Source organism: Sebastes fasciatus, chromosome 1 (genome assembly GCF_043250625.1).
Source record: "Sebastes fasciatus isolate fSebFas1 chromosome 1, fSebFas1.pri, whole genome shotgun sequence".
In the NCBI taxonomy this organism is placed as follows: domain Eukaryota; kingdom Metazoa; phylum Chordata; class Actinopteri; order Perciformes; family Sebastidae; genus Sebastes; species Sebastes fasciatus.
Window position 1 is genome coordinate 6,097,024 of NC_133795.1, and position 13,335 is coordinate 6,110,358.

The 13,335-nt window shown below is 38.5% G+C and overlaps 1 protein-coding gene across 1 annotated transcript; it reads left to right on the top strand.

Annotated features, from left to right (window-relative positions):
* bhlhe40 (basic helix-loop-helix family, member e40) lies at positions 1 to 3,779 on the top strand. Its single transcript, XM_074651844.1, has 5 exons — positions 1 to 455; positions 736 to 802; positions 950 to 1,057; positions 1,429 to 1,552; positions 1,691 to 3,779. The coding sequence occupies exons 1-5, from the start codon at positions 379 to 381 to the stop codon at positions 2,536 to 2,538; spliced, it is 1,224 nt and encodes a 407-aa protein (XP_074507945.1). The 5' UTR covers positions 1 to 378; the 3' UTR covers positions 2,539 to 3,779.
* The last annotated feature ends 9,556 nt before the right edge of the window (positions 3,780 to 13,335 follow it).

Genomic DNA, 13,335 nt, shown 5'->3' on the forward strand with positions numbered 1-13,335 from the left:
TGGAGTTGAAAGCACCGTCCAACACGTGAGGCTCATGTGACGGTGTCGAGTCTGTGTCTCCAGCCGAGAGAGAGACGTGCCTGCAGTCACAGGGTTTATTTAACACGTAGTCAAAACCCACCCAGCTCTCTCACACATCGAGCCAGGCGTGGAAACCTCCTCAGACAGACATACTACCGAGTCCGGACCTCAGGGTGACAACACAACACAGAGCAGCGCACCACAACTGCAGCTCTCACACACTGGAGAACAGGACATATACTTTTTTTCTTCCTTTATTTCTCATAGGATTTATTTTTTCTCATTTTTCAAAGTGCGACTTTTGGAGAGATTTGGATCGATTTGAAGGCTTTTTTTAAAAGTAATTTCTCAAGCAATATGGAGAGGATTACCAGCGCGCAACCACCTCCCTGTGTGCCAAAACACCCATCACTGGATATAGCTGACATGCAAGGGTAAGAGGAACATTTTATATTTTATTTTATTGTATTCTGTTCTATCCTGTTATATGAAAACACTTATTACTTACCAAACTAAACTAATTTGCAAGGGTATAAGGAACATTTTATATTTTATTTTATTGTATTCTGTTCTATCCTGTTATGTGAAACACTTAAGTTTGTTACTTACCAAACTAAACTGATTTTATTTTATTTTATTCTGTTCTATCCTGTTATGTGAAACACTTAAGTTTGTTACTTACCAAACTAAACAAATTTTCTTTTGTCTCCATAGAATGGATTTTGTACCCATGTATGTGTACAAACCCAGAAGAGGCATGAAGCGTGGAGATGAGAGCAAGGTAAATATAAGTTTAGAAATGCATAATATTCCTGCCTTTTATTCAATTCAATTCAATTCAATTCAATTTATTTTTATATAGCGTCAAATCATAACTGAAGTTTTAAAGTGAATTGCCTGGATTTAACTCATTTCAACCCCTCTCCAGGAGACATACAAGTTGCCCCACCGACTGATCGAGAAGAAAAGACGCGACAGAATCAACGAATGCATTGCCCAGCTGAAGGATTTGTTGCCAGAACATCTTAAGCTGACAGTGAGTGTTATCTTCTACATATGGCATGTCTGCTAACAGCCAGGGAATCTGACACGCCACATGCTTCTGCTGAGCGGCTTGTTTGCTCCAGCCTTTTGGATTCAGTTTTTTGGAGTCTAAAAAAACACAAATCAAAGTTTTGCATTTTTTTAAGAGAAGAGTAGAGATGATCAAACATTATTTTTTTTTCTTTACAATTTTGTAATTTTTTAGATTTTATTGTCTAAATTCTAACAATATTTTAATTTGTTGTTGATAATTTTTGTGTGTGTGGATTTGCATGACTTCCCGCGTGTTTGATGCTTGTCCTCTGTTCGGCTGCTGTTACATAAGAAAGATCAACATGCTTATCGAAGGTCTTCCTGTTTTAGACGCTGGGTCACTTGGAGAAAGCCGTGGTGCTGGAACTCACTCTCAAGCATGTGAAAGCCCTGAGCGGCATCCTTGAGCAGCAACAGCAGAAAATTATCGCGCTCCAGAACAACCTGCAAATCGGTGAGTTTGATGCCCTGAGTTTGTTGTTGTGTACGTAGAACACAACAGATGTTATTCAGCAACAGTGTGTTGCATCTATCAGAACTACTTCAGGGAAAAAAAGGATTATTTTTAACCTTGCGGTTTCTAATCAACCAGGTGATCATGGAGGCGACAGTGCAGAGAGCAGTGAGGAGATGTTCCGCTCCGGCTTCCACTTGTGTGCAAAAGAGGTCCTCCACTATCTGGCCAGCCAAGAAAGCAGCAGGGACTTGACTCCTTCACACGTCATCAGCCACATCCAAAAGGTAGCAGCTGAAGTCCTGCATCACGAGAGCAGCCTGCACCCAGACGAGTCCGTCCCCAGAGCTTCAGAGAAACAGAAGAAACCCGCCGGAGAGCCCCAGAGGGCGTCCGAGGGCTCTGCCAAGAACTGCGTCCCCGTCATTCAAAGGACTTACCCCCATGTGACAGGGGAGCAGAGCGGCAGCGACACAGACACTGACAGCGGATACGGGGGAGAGCATGAAAAGCGTGACCCCAAAGCCCAGTGGTCAGAGAGCTATGCAAAGGAGGAGGAGCGCAGGCAAGCCGCGTCCGAGACGGCGGTCGGTGCCATCAAGCAGGAGGGCGACGAGCCTCGGGCCAAGAAGGCGAGGTCCGAGTCCCCAGAGGACGAGATGATGTCCGGTCACCCGGCAGGAGGCCCCGGCGGCTACATGGGCTTCTCCCCAAACCAGCCGTTCTGTCTCCCCTTCTACCTCGTCCCGCCTGCAGCAGTGGCAGCAGCAGCCTATCTGCCCATGCTGGAGAAATGCTGGTACCCCGGGGGCATGCCGGTCATGTACCCGGGCATGAGCGGCTCTGCCCCAGCCACGCCTCCCACGTCTCTGGTGATGTCCCCAAGGGCAGGGTCTCCAGCATCCTACCAGAACCACATGGACTCCTCCGTTCTCCACAAAGCTTTAAAGCAGGTCTCCCCGTTGAACTTGGAAACCAAAGACTGAACTCAACGTGTTTCTGTTGGAATCTCGCCCTCTGAATGTTGACGGGGTTGAAAAGAGGGTAAACACAAACGCACTGGTATCCCTTCAAAGCGCAGCCGTTGTTTGGCCCATTTGACCCCCAGCAAAGACCCCAAAAGGTCACCGTCGTCCATCGCCAGCTCCTCACACACTGAAACAGGACTTTTAGGGGCAACCTGGAGCGCCCACGTGAAGGCTCATAGATCACCTGTTGCATGGAAACACTGTGAAGATGATAAAGACAATGCAAGAGATTGCAAGTTTTCTTTTCTAGTTTGTCTTCTCTGCACTCAGTGTTGAATGTCAGAGGTTAACACAGAATGTAAGGCCCCCTGAAAAAAACCTATTTGGACCTACTTTTTGCACAAAACACCACTCTTTAATGAATGTAAAGTTTGAACAAAAGCCCCTTGTAGATGCTGCTTGAACTACCTGCTGTAGATCTGTGAATGGAAGATCTACCTACAGTGTTTGTCGCTCCTGTAACTGCAACAAACCACTGTTTAGACTAGTTACCAAAAAAACAAATTGTGACGAGAGGCGTCACAAAAGACATTTTGCTCCTTTGATCCTTCAATTACCTTGCAGCTAAATGAACAGTGTTCACGGCGTTCAAAGAATTCAGGGTGTTGTCATTGTACAAGGTGTGTCACTCACACATGTCTGTTTGAAAATGGTCATACGCGCTTTTACGTTTTTTTGATTTGTGACTCATGACTATTTGTGCATCTAGATGGAGTCCCTGTGAAGTGATGTCTCGTAATTCATTTTGTTTATACTACTCGTACATCTCTATTTTTGATACGTGACCCGCTGAGTGTATTCGCATCGCTACCGGAAGACGGATGAGGTAGTCATTCGCTGTACGCCAAGAGGACGTGTACAGTATATAGCATTGTGCTCAACCAGATTTGCATCTTGCCCACAAATTCCCAGTCAAGTTAAGGCCTGATCTTAGCTCATGCTGTTGCCTTTTTACTCGTGTAACGCAGACACAACGACGGCAGGTGTTTCAATGTATTTCGCTTTAAATGTTGTGTCTGTGGCAAAGAGAGTGAATGTAAAGTTCAAGACAAAAATAATAGTTTTGTATAGAAAGAGGTACTTGGGATTTTTATTTTGAAATGTAACAAAAAGGTTGTTTGTTGTACATATTTTGTATATAAAGTATTATTGATATATATTAAAATATTAATAAAAGCTTTTTTTTCCCTCCCGTGGAATTTTGTGTTTCACTGCCTGACGGCTTAAACGTGTTGCAGCCAGACAAGCCGACAGCTCCTCATAACAACACATACTTACATAACACTTACATAACCCATAACGCAGCACAGCCTCTGTAAATCAATAGCATGTCTTAGATTACAGGCTGTAAACATTTCAAAGCATTTCCCAGAAGTTATCTGAAGGCTGTTGATTTTATTTTACATATAAATCTATTTTGCACTTTAACAGTGCAACTTTTAGCTCATCACAATTTGGATGCTCATGGACAAGATTTTGCTTATTATATACTGTCATGAATATTATACACTAATACAAACTTATAATGCAATCTCAAACATTAGTTTTGAAACTAGAGATAACTTTTTGGTTTTCTGTAAAAATGTAGACATAAACTACAAATTCACTGAATTATCTGAGTATTACTTTTGTGTAGTATTTTCTCTCCCATACTGTTCATATAGACTACCGTATGGCACCGTAACAATACTGAAAGTGTGCTGAGTAGGAGCAGAAAATGCATCTGGCAAATTGACACCCCTGTGGATGGAAACAGTTCTTGAGGTCGTGGGAGAAAAGACTTTATGTTTTTTTAATTTACTTTCATATTTAATAATATGGAATAGCAGTCTCCAGCAGCCGTGTTTGGGTGCTGTTTCCTGGGTGGTAACTCTGCTGTAGTTGTTGTAGTAATAGTGAAAATGAAAAATGCTCACCACCCACCATGCCTCCCTGAGAAATGTGGAAATGCCTGTTTTCCTTTCTCTTGTAATCAAAACAATATTTTGTAATTTGGCAGATCAGTGAAATAATTTCAACTAAGTATTTTGAGATCCAAAAATGCAGTACTGGCGCCACCTTGTGGAATTAGTGCTCCATACTGCACCAGCTGCCATTTTCACAACCAAGGTATTAATCTTTGTTAGACCCCCAAACTGATATGATGCTGCCTTTAGGAACCCAACTGAGAGTATGTCAATAACAGTTAGTAGAAGTATACAGTTTAACTGTGAAATCCCTCATTCAAATAACATGCTCGTCATTTTGTCCTGTGTTTTAGAAACTGTAGAGTTTGGGGAGCGTGCAGACTCCAGAGTCTAACAATTCCAATAAGGTCGTGGTACACCTCGTAATGCAACCCCTGGAAAACAGATAACGAACTCGCTGACAGGCTGCTATTAAAATGCTCCTTTAGTTCAGTGTCTTTGGTGTTTGGTGAGCTCAGTGACGACACCATACCTAAGTACACTCAGTGTCTCTGTAATCACATGCAGTGACAACCAAAGTCTCGTAGGACTAAACTGTATGTAGAATGTACATAATGCTCCATTAAACTAATCAAGAGGTAAGATAACTGATGAAACTGACCCAGATGTTGCACCGTTTCTCAAACTTTAATTAAAATGAAGAGAACTCCAGTAACATTTAGAGTTAAACCAGCTGTCTACATATTAATTTTTTTCAACACATCATGTGATTATATTTACAACAAATTCCATAATGTATTATTATTGTATACGTGGCAATAAAGGTTATGATATACAGTATTTGGGGGGTGATTTCATCCCCTCAGCTGGGATATGATCAACAAACCCTGACCAAATGATATGCATCAATCTTTAAAGTTGTTTTGTGCACTGAGCCGACATTCATGGCTGTAAATGACGTGTCTACTAGTTTCAAATACCAGCGTTAAGAATGAGGAGAAGAAATGAAACCTGGCCGACCCTCAATACAAACCTAAATTTTCATTTTTCACGCTTGGATGGCGAGCATTTCTGTCGTGTAAACTGCTCAGAAACCCCCTTATTGTCGATCTACCTAAGACAGCCATCCATCCTCTGAATGCTCTAGGTCTGTAGTTTGTGGCTGTAAAGTTTCATGAGGCTGTGATTATCCTAGAGGTCACCACAGGTCATTTTATACACTAAGGTCAAATATCAAAAAAGTGGTCTCACTACATTGAAATGTCTCCTATGGGGACTAACATCATCACACATGAATACAGCTGAGCTCATTGGATCCACAAGAGTCTCAGCTTTACAGTGATACACAATTATATAATAAATTATAATATGTAATTCCAAGACTGTTTAGGGACCCCAGTATGCAGAAATATTCAAATACATAATTTTTAGAATAGGCGAAAATAACACTTTTATACTGCATGAAGAAACCTGTATGTGATTATCATAAAGTGGGCATGTCTGTAAAGGGGAGACTCGTGGGTACCCATACAACCCATTTTCATTCACATATCTTGAGGTCAGAGGTCAAGGGATGACCATGCCAGTTTTTCCTCCCTAAAATTTAGCCCAACTTTGGAGTTTTTCTAGTTTCACATGATATCTATGGGGTGGCTGTGGCTCAGAGGGAAGAGCAGGTTGTCCACCAATCGGAAGGTCGGTGGTTCGATTCCCAGCTCACATCCGGGTCACATGTCAATGTGTCCTTGAGCAAGGAGCAAGACACTTGATCCCAAATTGCTCCCGAAGGCAAAGCCATCAGTGTGTGAATGAGTATTTAGATTAGATCCTGATGGAAAAATGTGGCACCTTAGCATGGCAGCCGCTGTCATCAGTGTATGAATGTGTGTATGAAAGGGTGAATGCTGACATGTAGTGTAAAGCGCTTTGAGTCTAGAAGTCTAGAAAAGCGCTATATAAATGCAGGTCCATTTACCACCTAAAACTGAACCTGCTAGAGCCTCTGAAAGACAGTAAAGTCAGTTGGGATCGCCCAAGGGTTTCTTAGGGTTAAATCACGCTTTTGTACAGTTATAGTTATAGACTTTCTCTCCACCGCCACACTTGTATTTTGATTAATTAATTCGCCATAAACAAAGTTAAAGATGAATTTGACTAATAGCAATATTTTTCGTTATTTTTTTCAAATTTTTCTATTGCTAGACATCATGACAATATCCTTATAGGGAATTCTTTTGGCCACGATAATCATGTGGTGAAAATGTGATAGCGTGACAGCCATACTATCAACTTTACAGTGCAGGCTATATGGTAAAATCATGACAAACTGTGCGTTCCAATACCCATAGTATGAAAGAAAAAGATTTAGCATGTCCCAATACATAGTATGTCAATAAAGTATGCCAAAAATACCATGTTGTCCTACTACATGTGGGCGTATTTCCTGACCCACAATCCTTTGCGCAGAAGATAGATGAGCAAGAGGGTCAAAGTTTAAGGTGCAATGTTATGACAAAGTAGTATGTCCCAATTATGTAATAGCATGTTTTAGATTACAGGCTGTAAATATTTCAAAGCATTTCTAGAAAAAAAATAATCTGTAGGATGTTAATTTTATTTTACATTTATAAATCTATTTTACTGTCTTTAACAGTGCAACTTTGCTTTAATACTTTAATACTGCATGCAACAGTAAGCACTTTGTAAGGGCAGCTGCAGTATGCAGTAAAAGTTAAAAGAAAAAGTATGTAATTTGGACCGTAGCCAATATTAACTTTACAGCTTGTCTCTGCTGCCTCCAAGTGGCCAAAGAAATTGGTTAATGTGGGTTTAGACCAGGGGTCAGCAACCTGCAGCTCCGGAGCCACATGTGGCTCTTTAGCTCCTCTCCAGTGGCTCCCTGTGGATTTATAAAAAAAATTCGTGGAAATTAATAACTGTTTTTTGTTTACATTTTCATTTTGTATTTATAATTAATGTAGGTCTATGGTACGACGGTACGACGGAGTATTAGGGCCACATTGAGGAAAAAAAAAAAATCTGAGATTTCGAAAATAAAGTCATAATATTACGAGAATAAAGTCATCGGTTTAAGAGAAAAAAAGTCGTAGTATTATGAGAATAAAGTCTTAATATATATATATATATATATATAGTAATTTTAAATCTTATTTAATGTTTTTCTCATAATGTTATGACTTTATTCTCGTAATATTATGACTTTATTCTGGAAATCTCCGATTTTTCCCCCCCCTCAATCTGACCCTAATAATCTGGCCCTCACTGTATTAGAATTATATACTATATATTTAAACTATAGGCTGTGTTACCTTCATCACAATGCTCAAATGTTTTGCGGTTCCAGACAGATTCTTTTTTTGCCTAAAATGTCTCTTTTGATAGTTAAAGTTGCTGACCCTGGTTTAGACCTACTGAACTGTAATTGATTGCATATCATTGAACTCAGAGTTCTCTATTGTCTTATTTGTAATTCATGTTGATTTTGGTGAAGCCAAAGACAATGACATGAAACCAGTCGAGGCCACTGTGGTAACTCTCATTTGACTGTGCAGTTCTCACCATGGCGGTGCACTGATGCACCTTATGTTTGAATGAATCTCCTTTATTCATATTGTTTGTTTTCTGTCATCCTCAGTTAGTTCCCATCTGAATGCAGCCTGCCTGTCTTCTACTGACTGGAAGGGAGCCGAGGCAGAATAAGGCCTCTCTGGAGCCTCTCTGAGGGCTGCTGCAGAAAACAACCGACACCAGTGTAAAAAAAAAAAAAAGAGGACGCGAAAAACATCATCATGAGATAAAAAATTGGCTTCCAAGAACCACAGAAATGAATGACCTTGTTATTGAGATGCTGGCTGATAAATGTCTAACTTTGAATCTTGGTGTCACAAAGGACATAATGGCTGGGATGAGTGTGGAGCTGAAGTGCGAGGATATGGCCTCCATGGTTATTGATGCTGAGAACAGAGTGAGCACTGTGAATGAGGCGGCGCGGAGAATTGGCATGACTGAGAGGCTCGTTTCTCATCAGGCTCAAAAACACTTAGTGAGCGCTCATCAAAGAACAGGATGACCTTAGAGAGGAAGTGGAAAAGCCTCCATTCATCCAGCTGCATGGAGGACTGGCTGAGGTCAAGGAGCTTTCAGGAGAACCTGATGGAGAAGCTCCACAACTACATCTAATCATACAGTACAGAGACAATATGTTAACGCCACTGGTGTCAGATAACTTAAATTAAAAACCTCTTCACATAGTGCTGTTTTCCCTCGGGGGTCTGAGCCCTTTTTTTCCTATTACTGAGCCCTTGACTCTCTTAATATAATAACGTGTTTAAATTCAGTACTAAAAGGCACAAGCAAGTAATTTTCTTTCAGCACAACATGGACTATTTGAATATGCATCCTGCAGTGATATCACATTATATCATAAAAAGTTATAAGAAGTCAAAAGAAAAAGTAAAATTTTAATGTTTCAACAATTCATAAATTTTCTAAAACAAACAATTATGTGCAAAAGTTGAATATTTTCACATTTGTAGCCCAGGGTCTCAGGTGAAAAAAAAAATCCCAAAAATAAAGATTACACAGACAAACAGTACTATTTATATTTTTATCCCCAAAGAACCAACATTATTTCGCGTTCTCCGCCTTTTTGCTGACTTCCGCCAATGTCATTTTTTCCCTTTTTATAAACTTTATTAATATGTTCAATACAGTTGTAACACAGAGTATACATGTTCCATTTTTTTTCATTATAAAAATTGTAGTAAATATATTTCACAGTATAAAAAGATAAAAAATTAAATAAATTAATAACAAATAATAAAACATAGGGAAAGGAAAATAATAATAATAATAATAATAATAATAAAAAACAAAAATAAAAAACAACTAAAACAATGTCAATGTCTTTACATACATCAATATACTTCAGATAATTACCTTGATATATCTTGATATATCTATCATTATAAAAATTGTAGTAAATATATTTCACAGTATGAAAATAAATATCAAAATAAAATACATTTTACAACAAATACCAAAATGTAGGGAAAGGAAAATAATAATAAAAATAATAATAATAATAATAATAATCACAATCATAATAATAATAATAATAATAAATACATAAATAAATTAATAAATTAAACAGCGTCAGCGTCAATGTCTTTATGTAGCTCAATATACTTCCGATAATTACCTTTATATATCTATCTACTCATTGAAGGTTGTAAATCTGAGATGCAGCATTTTGCAGCATTCATTGTGCTTTATGTTTCACTACCTAATCACAGGAATCACACACAGCTGGTGATGATTGGAGAGGAGAGAGTCAACATGTCTGTCAGAAATCTCATTCACCAAAACAGTAACTTTAAAGAGTTGTTTTTATCGTCAGCATTAGATAAATAAGTACATAAAACATAGAAGTATAGCTTTTTTTATGTTCCAAAAGTGTCCAGAAATAAAAGTGTTTCTTGATGGATTACCAACCAAACCTCTGGATGGATTACAAGAACAAGTGACAGCATGTTGTGAACTGTGGCTGCAGGACAGTTTATAAAGTAAGTCACTACATACATCCTTTGCAGAGATATTATTAATTAAAAGTATGAAGTGAGTGCTTGAGGGTTTTAAGCATATGACTGATCAACTGCTTCTTAAAAATAATCAATTTGCACTTCACTCAATTGCAGATTTAGTTTTACTGAATACTTTTTAATGTTATCCAAAGACATGACACCAGAAGGCCGCATGCTTGTCAGGTCTAGTTAATGAATTATACGGCACAGTGCCTTGAAGGCATTTCTGTTAAAGGTTTACAGGTTGTGTCACAAGTTCATTTATCGAGTAAAACAGCAGCTTGTTCTACCAACAGCTTTTTCTTCCTTAATTTATTCATTTGAAAAAGAGAGAAATGGTTGTTTACAGTATTAAATTAATAATCTGAAATAGCCGCAAATAGTTAATTACAACAACAAATACATTTGAATGTTGTATTGCACGTGCAAAATTAGTTTTTCAAGTTCATGCATTACAGTACATATGCATGTGTTTGTGTTATCTAAGCTTATGGAAAACTATATTATTAAAGGTGCAGTATGTAGGATTTGGTGGCATCTAGTGGTGTGGTTGCAGATTGCAACCAACTGAGTACCCCTCCGATCAATCCTCCCTTTCCAAGACTGCAGTAACGTGAGCCACTGAGTGCAAAAAATGTGGTAACGCTGTGCACCTCACTCAGAGGCCATCCTCACCATAATAACACTACTTTAGGAGCAGCAGAGGTCAGACAGCGGCCAGCGGAGTTTCCCAAGCGTGTCGGGGAACTACGGCCTAAATGTTACACACTGTTCCTTTAAATACTGTACATGTTGTTTCCATTTTGGTATTCAAACCAGCTCTCAACAGCCTGTGGAACTTTTACAGAAATAAATGTCTATATAACAGGCTCAACTGCATTTTATTCAAGTTGCTGGTGGTTTCCACAGTTCCTCAGTGGGTGGGGTGGGGCAGGTTTTACTGTAGGCAATATCTACCAAGAAGGGAACGATGGTCACATGTCCATGTTTATACCAGCCGCATGTTGTCATAATGTAAAATGTTTCCCTTTCTTACCTACGTTATATCTTTGTGTGCTATTGCTACTAGAAGCTGAAAACATACCGTACTGTATACACTCACCATTACAGGGGGCATAGACCTGAGCATACGTAATTCATCTATACCCTCCGCACACCAATCATAAAGAAAGATTTACTAACAAAAAGCTTAGACCATGTATGTATTTCTGGGTTGCATTGAAATAAGAATAAATAGGAATATTTATAGCAAAATGTTTATATTTTTTAAAGTGTAAAATATCACTGTTTTGAATCTTGACTGAGTGAGCATTTAAGACCCCTTTCAAACTTTAGCCTATATCGTTTCACACAGGAGCAATGAAGGTTAATTGGGTTTAAAACTAAGTGGTTATAAAGCCAAATATAAAGCCTATAGAGAATCAGGTTGTAAAGCAACAATTAGATTGCAGCCCTAAACGACACGGCAAAATGCCCTTACCAAAAATATTTTTTTTCAAGTGTGCTATTAGTATACTTCTTTTAAACTTAAAATAAGACAGTATACTTCCAGTTTATGTACTTATCAGTGATATACTTAACAAAAGTATACATAAGTAAACTTGGCTCATACTGACAAGCATACAGAAAAGTCTAAGTATACTCGGCTTATCGGCCTACTTGTACTTAATCTTTTGATCAAGATATACTTAAGAAAAGTAAAGTTAATTGTTCTTGCCTTATAAGCCTACAGAAAAGAATACTTGGCTTGTAGTTGTGCTTACTTTATGATAGAGTAGCCTATTAAAGTGTAATAGTCTGTAATGTTATTCATCAAACTATATAGGCCTATAGGCTATTGATAGTGAAGTGCCATAACATTAAAAATATATATTTAAATTAACTAATTTTATCTTTTAATTAGCTGAAATTGTGAGGAATAGTTTGTTCAAAGGTTTACAGAGCTCACTCAGCAGAGACAACATTTCTGTTTGGCAGGATTATTGTTGAGCAGCATTACCACATACCTCTAACAGGAACAATGACACATCCGGTCTGAAAGTCTTCAAAATAAAAGTGCACTTTAGCCAAATTACAGGTCCCAATCATCTGTAATTACTATAAAGTGCACAATGTATTGTTCCTCTGTCCTGCTTCCATAATTCAATCTATTAAATTGCATGCCCTCAATTACACAGTTGTGACTGTGGTATATTTTCAGGTCTGATGCCGGACTGAGAGGCCCCTAATTGTAAACATATGTGAAAGAAGTAGGGCAAAGGCCAGGGGCTGAAAGATAACATGTAGGGAATACCTAAGGCATGAGTTCATATCTTAGCTCAGGGATTGGACGATCTGAACCCAATATATGGGGGTGCGAGGGACCCGAAGTGCAGGACTTTCATATTCGACTGGAGGCCTCCGGACTGCTCGAGACGTCCGTATGACATGTGTGACTTGTTTGTAATAAACTCTATTTACCAGCAAGAACAGTGTCCTCGGAGCTTCCTTCATCATCACTTCAACAGCACGGTCGCAGAAAAGATACGACATGACACTTTAAGAAACAAGTGCTCAATATTTGCCTTTTAATTGCTGCTTCATAAATTAGGCCATGTTTAAAAATAGTGCCTACTAATAACGATCTTTGCAGGAACATCATGGCCGGGTCTCAACTACTGTGACATGCAGAATATCAGTAAGTGATTCCTTTAATTGATCTCCTCTCTCATTTCCTGTATGAAATTACTAATTAAGTTCCACAAGTGAAGCAAGAAAGTACAAACTTGATAATATTGTAATTATTATAGTATTAGCCTAGTTGTTATTTAGTGGTGGGAAATGATTAAGTACATTTACTCAATGTTAAGTAGCCTACAGCTTTAAGGTACTTGTACTTGAGTCTTTCCGTCTTATTCTACTTCTACTCCAATACATTTTAGAGTGAAATATTGTACTTATGCTGCCATATTCTGCATAATGAGTAGGCCTTACCTGGGTAGAAGAAGTACACAGATATATTACTTAAGTAAACATAGTAGCACCACAGTGTAAACATACTGTTACAAGTAAAAGTCCTAAAGTAAAAGTACAAAAGTATTAGCATTGAAATATACTTGAAGTACCAAAAGTAAAAGTATTAATTATTCAGAATGACCCATTTCAGAATAATAAATATCATATTTCCAGATTATAATTACTGATGCATTAATGTATTCATTACTTTAATGTTGCAGCTGGTAAAGGAGGAGCTAATCTGAATTGCT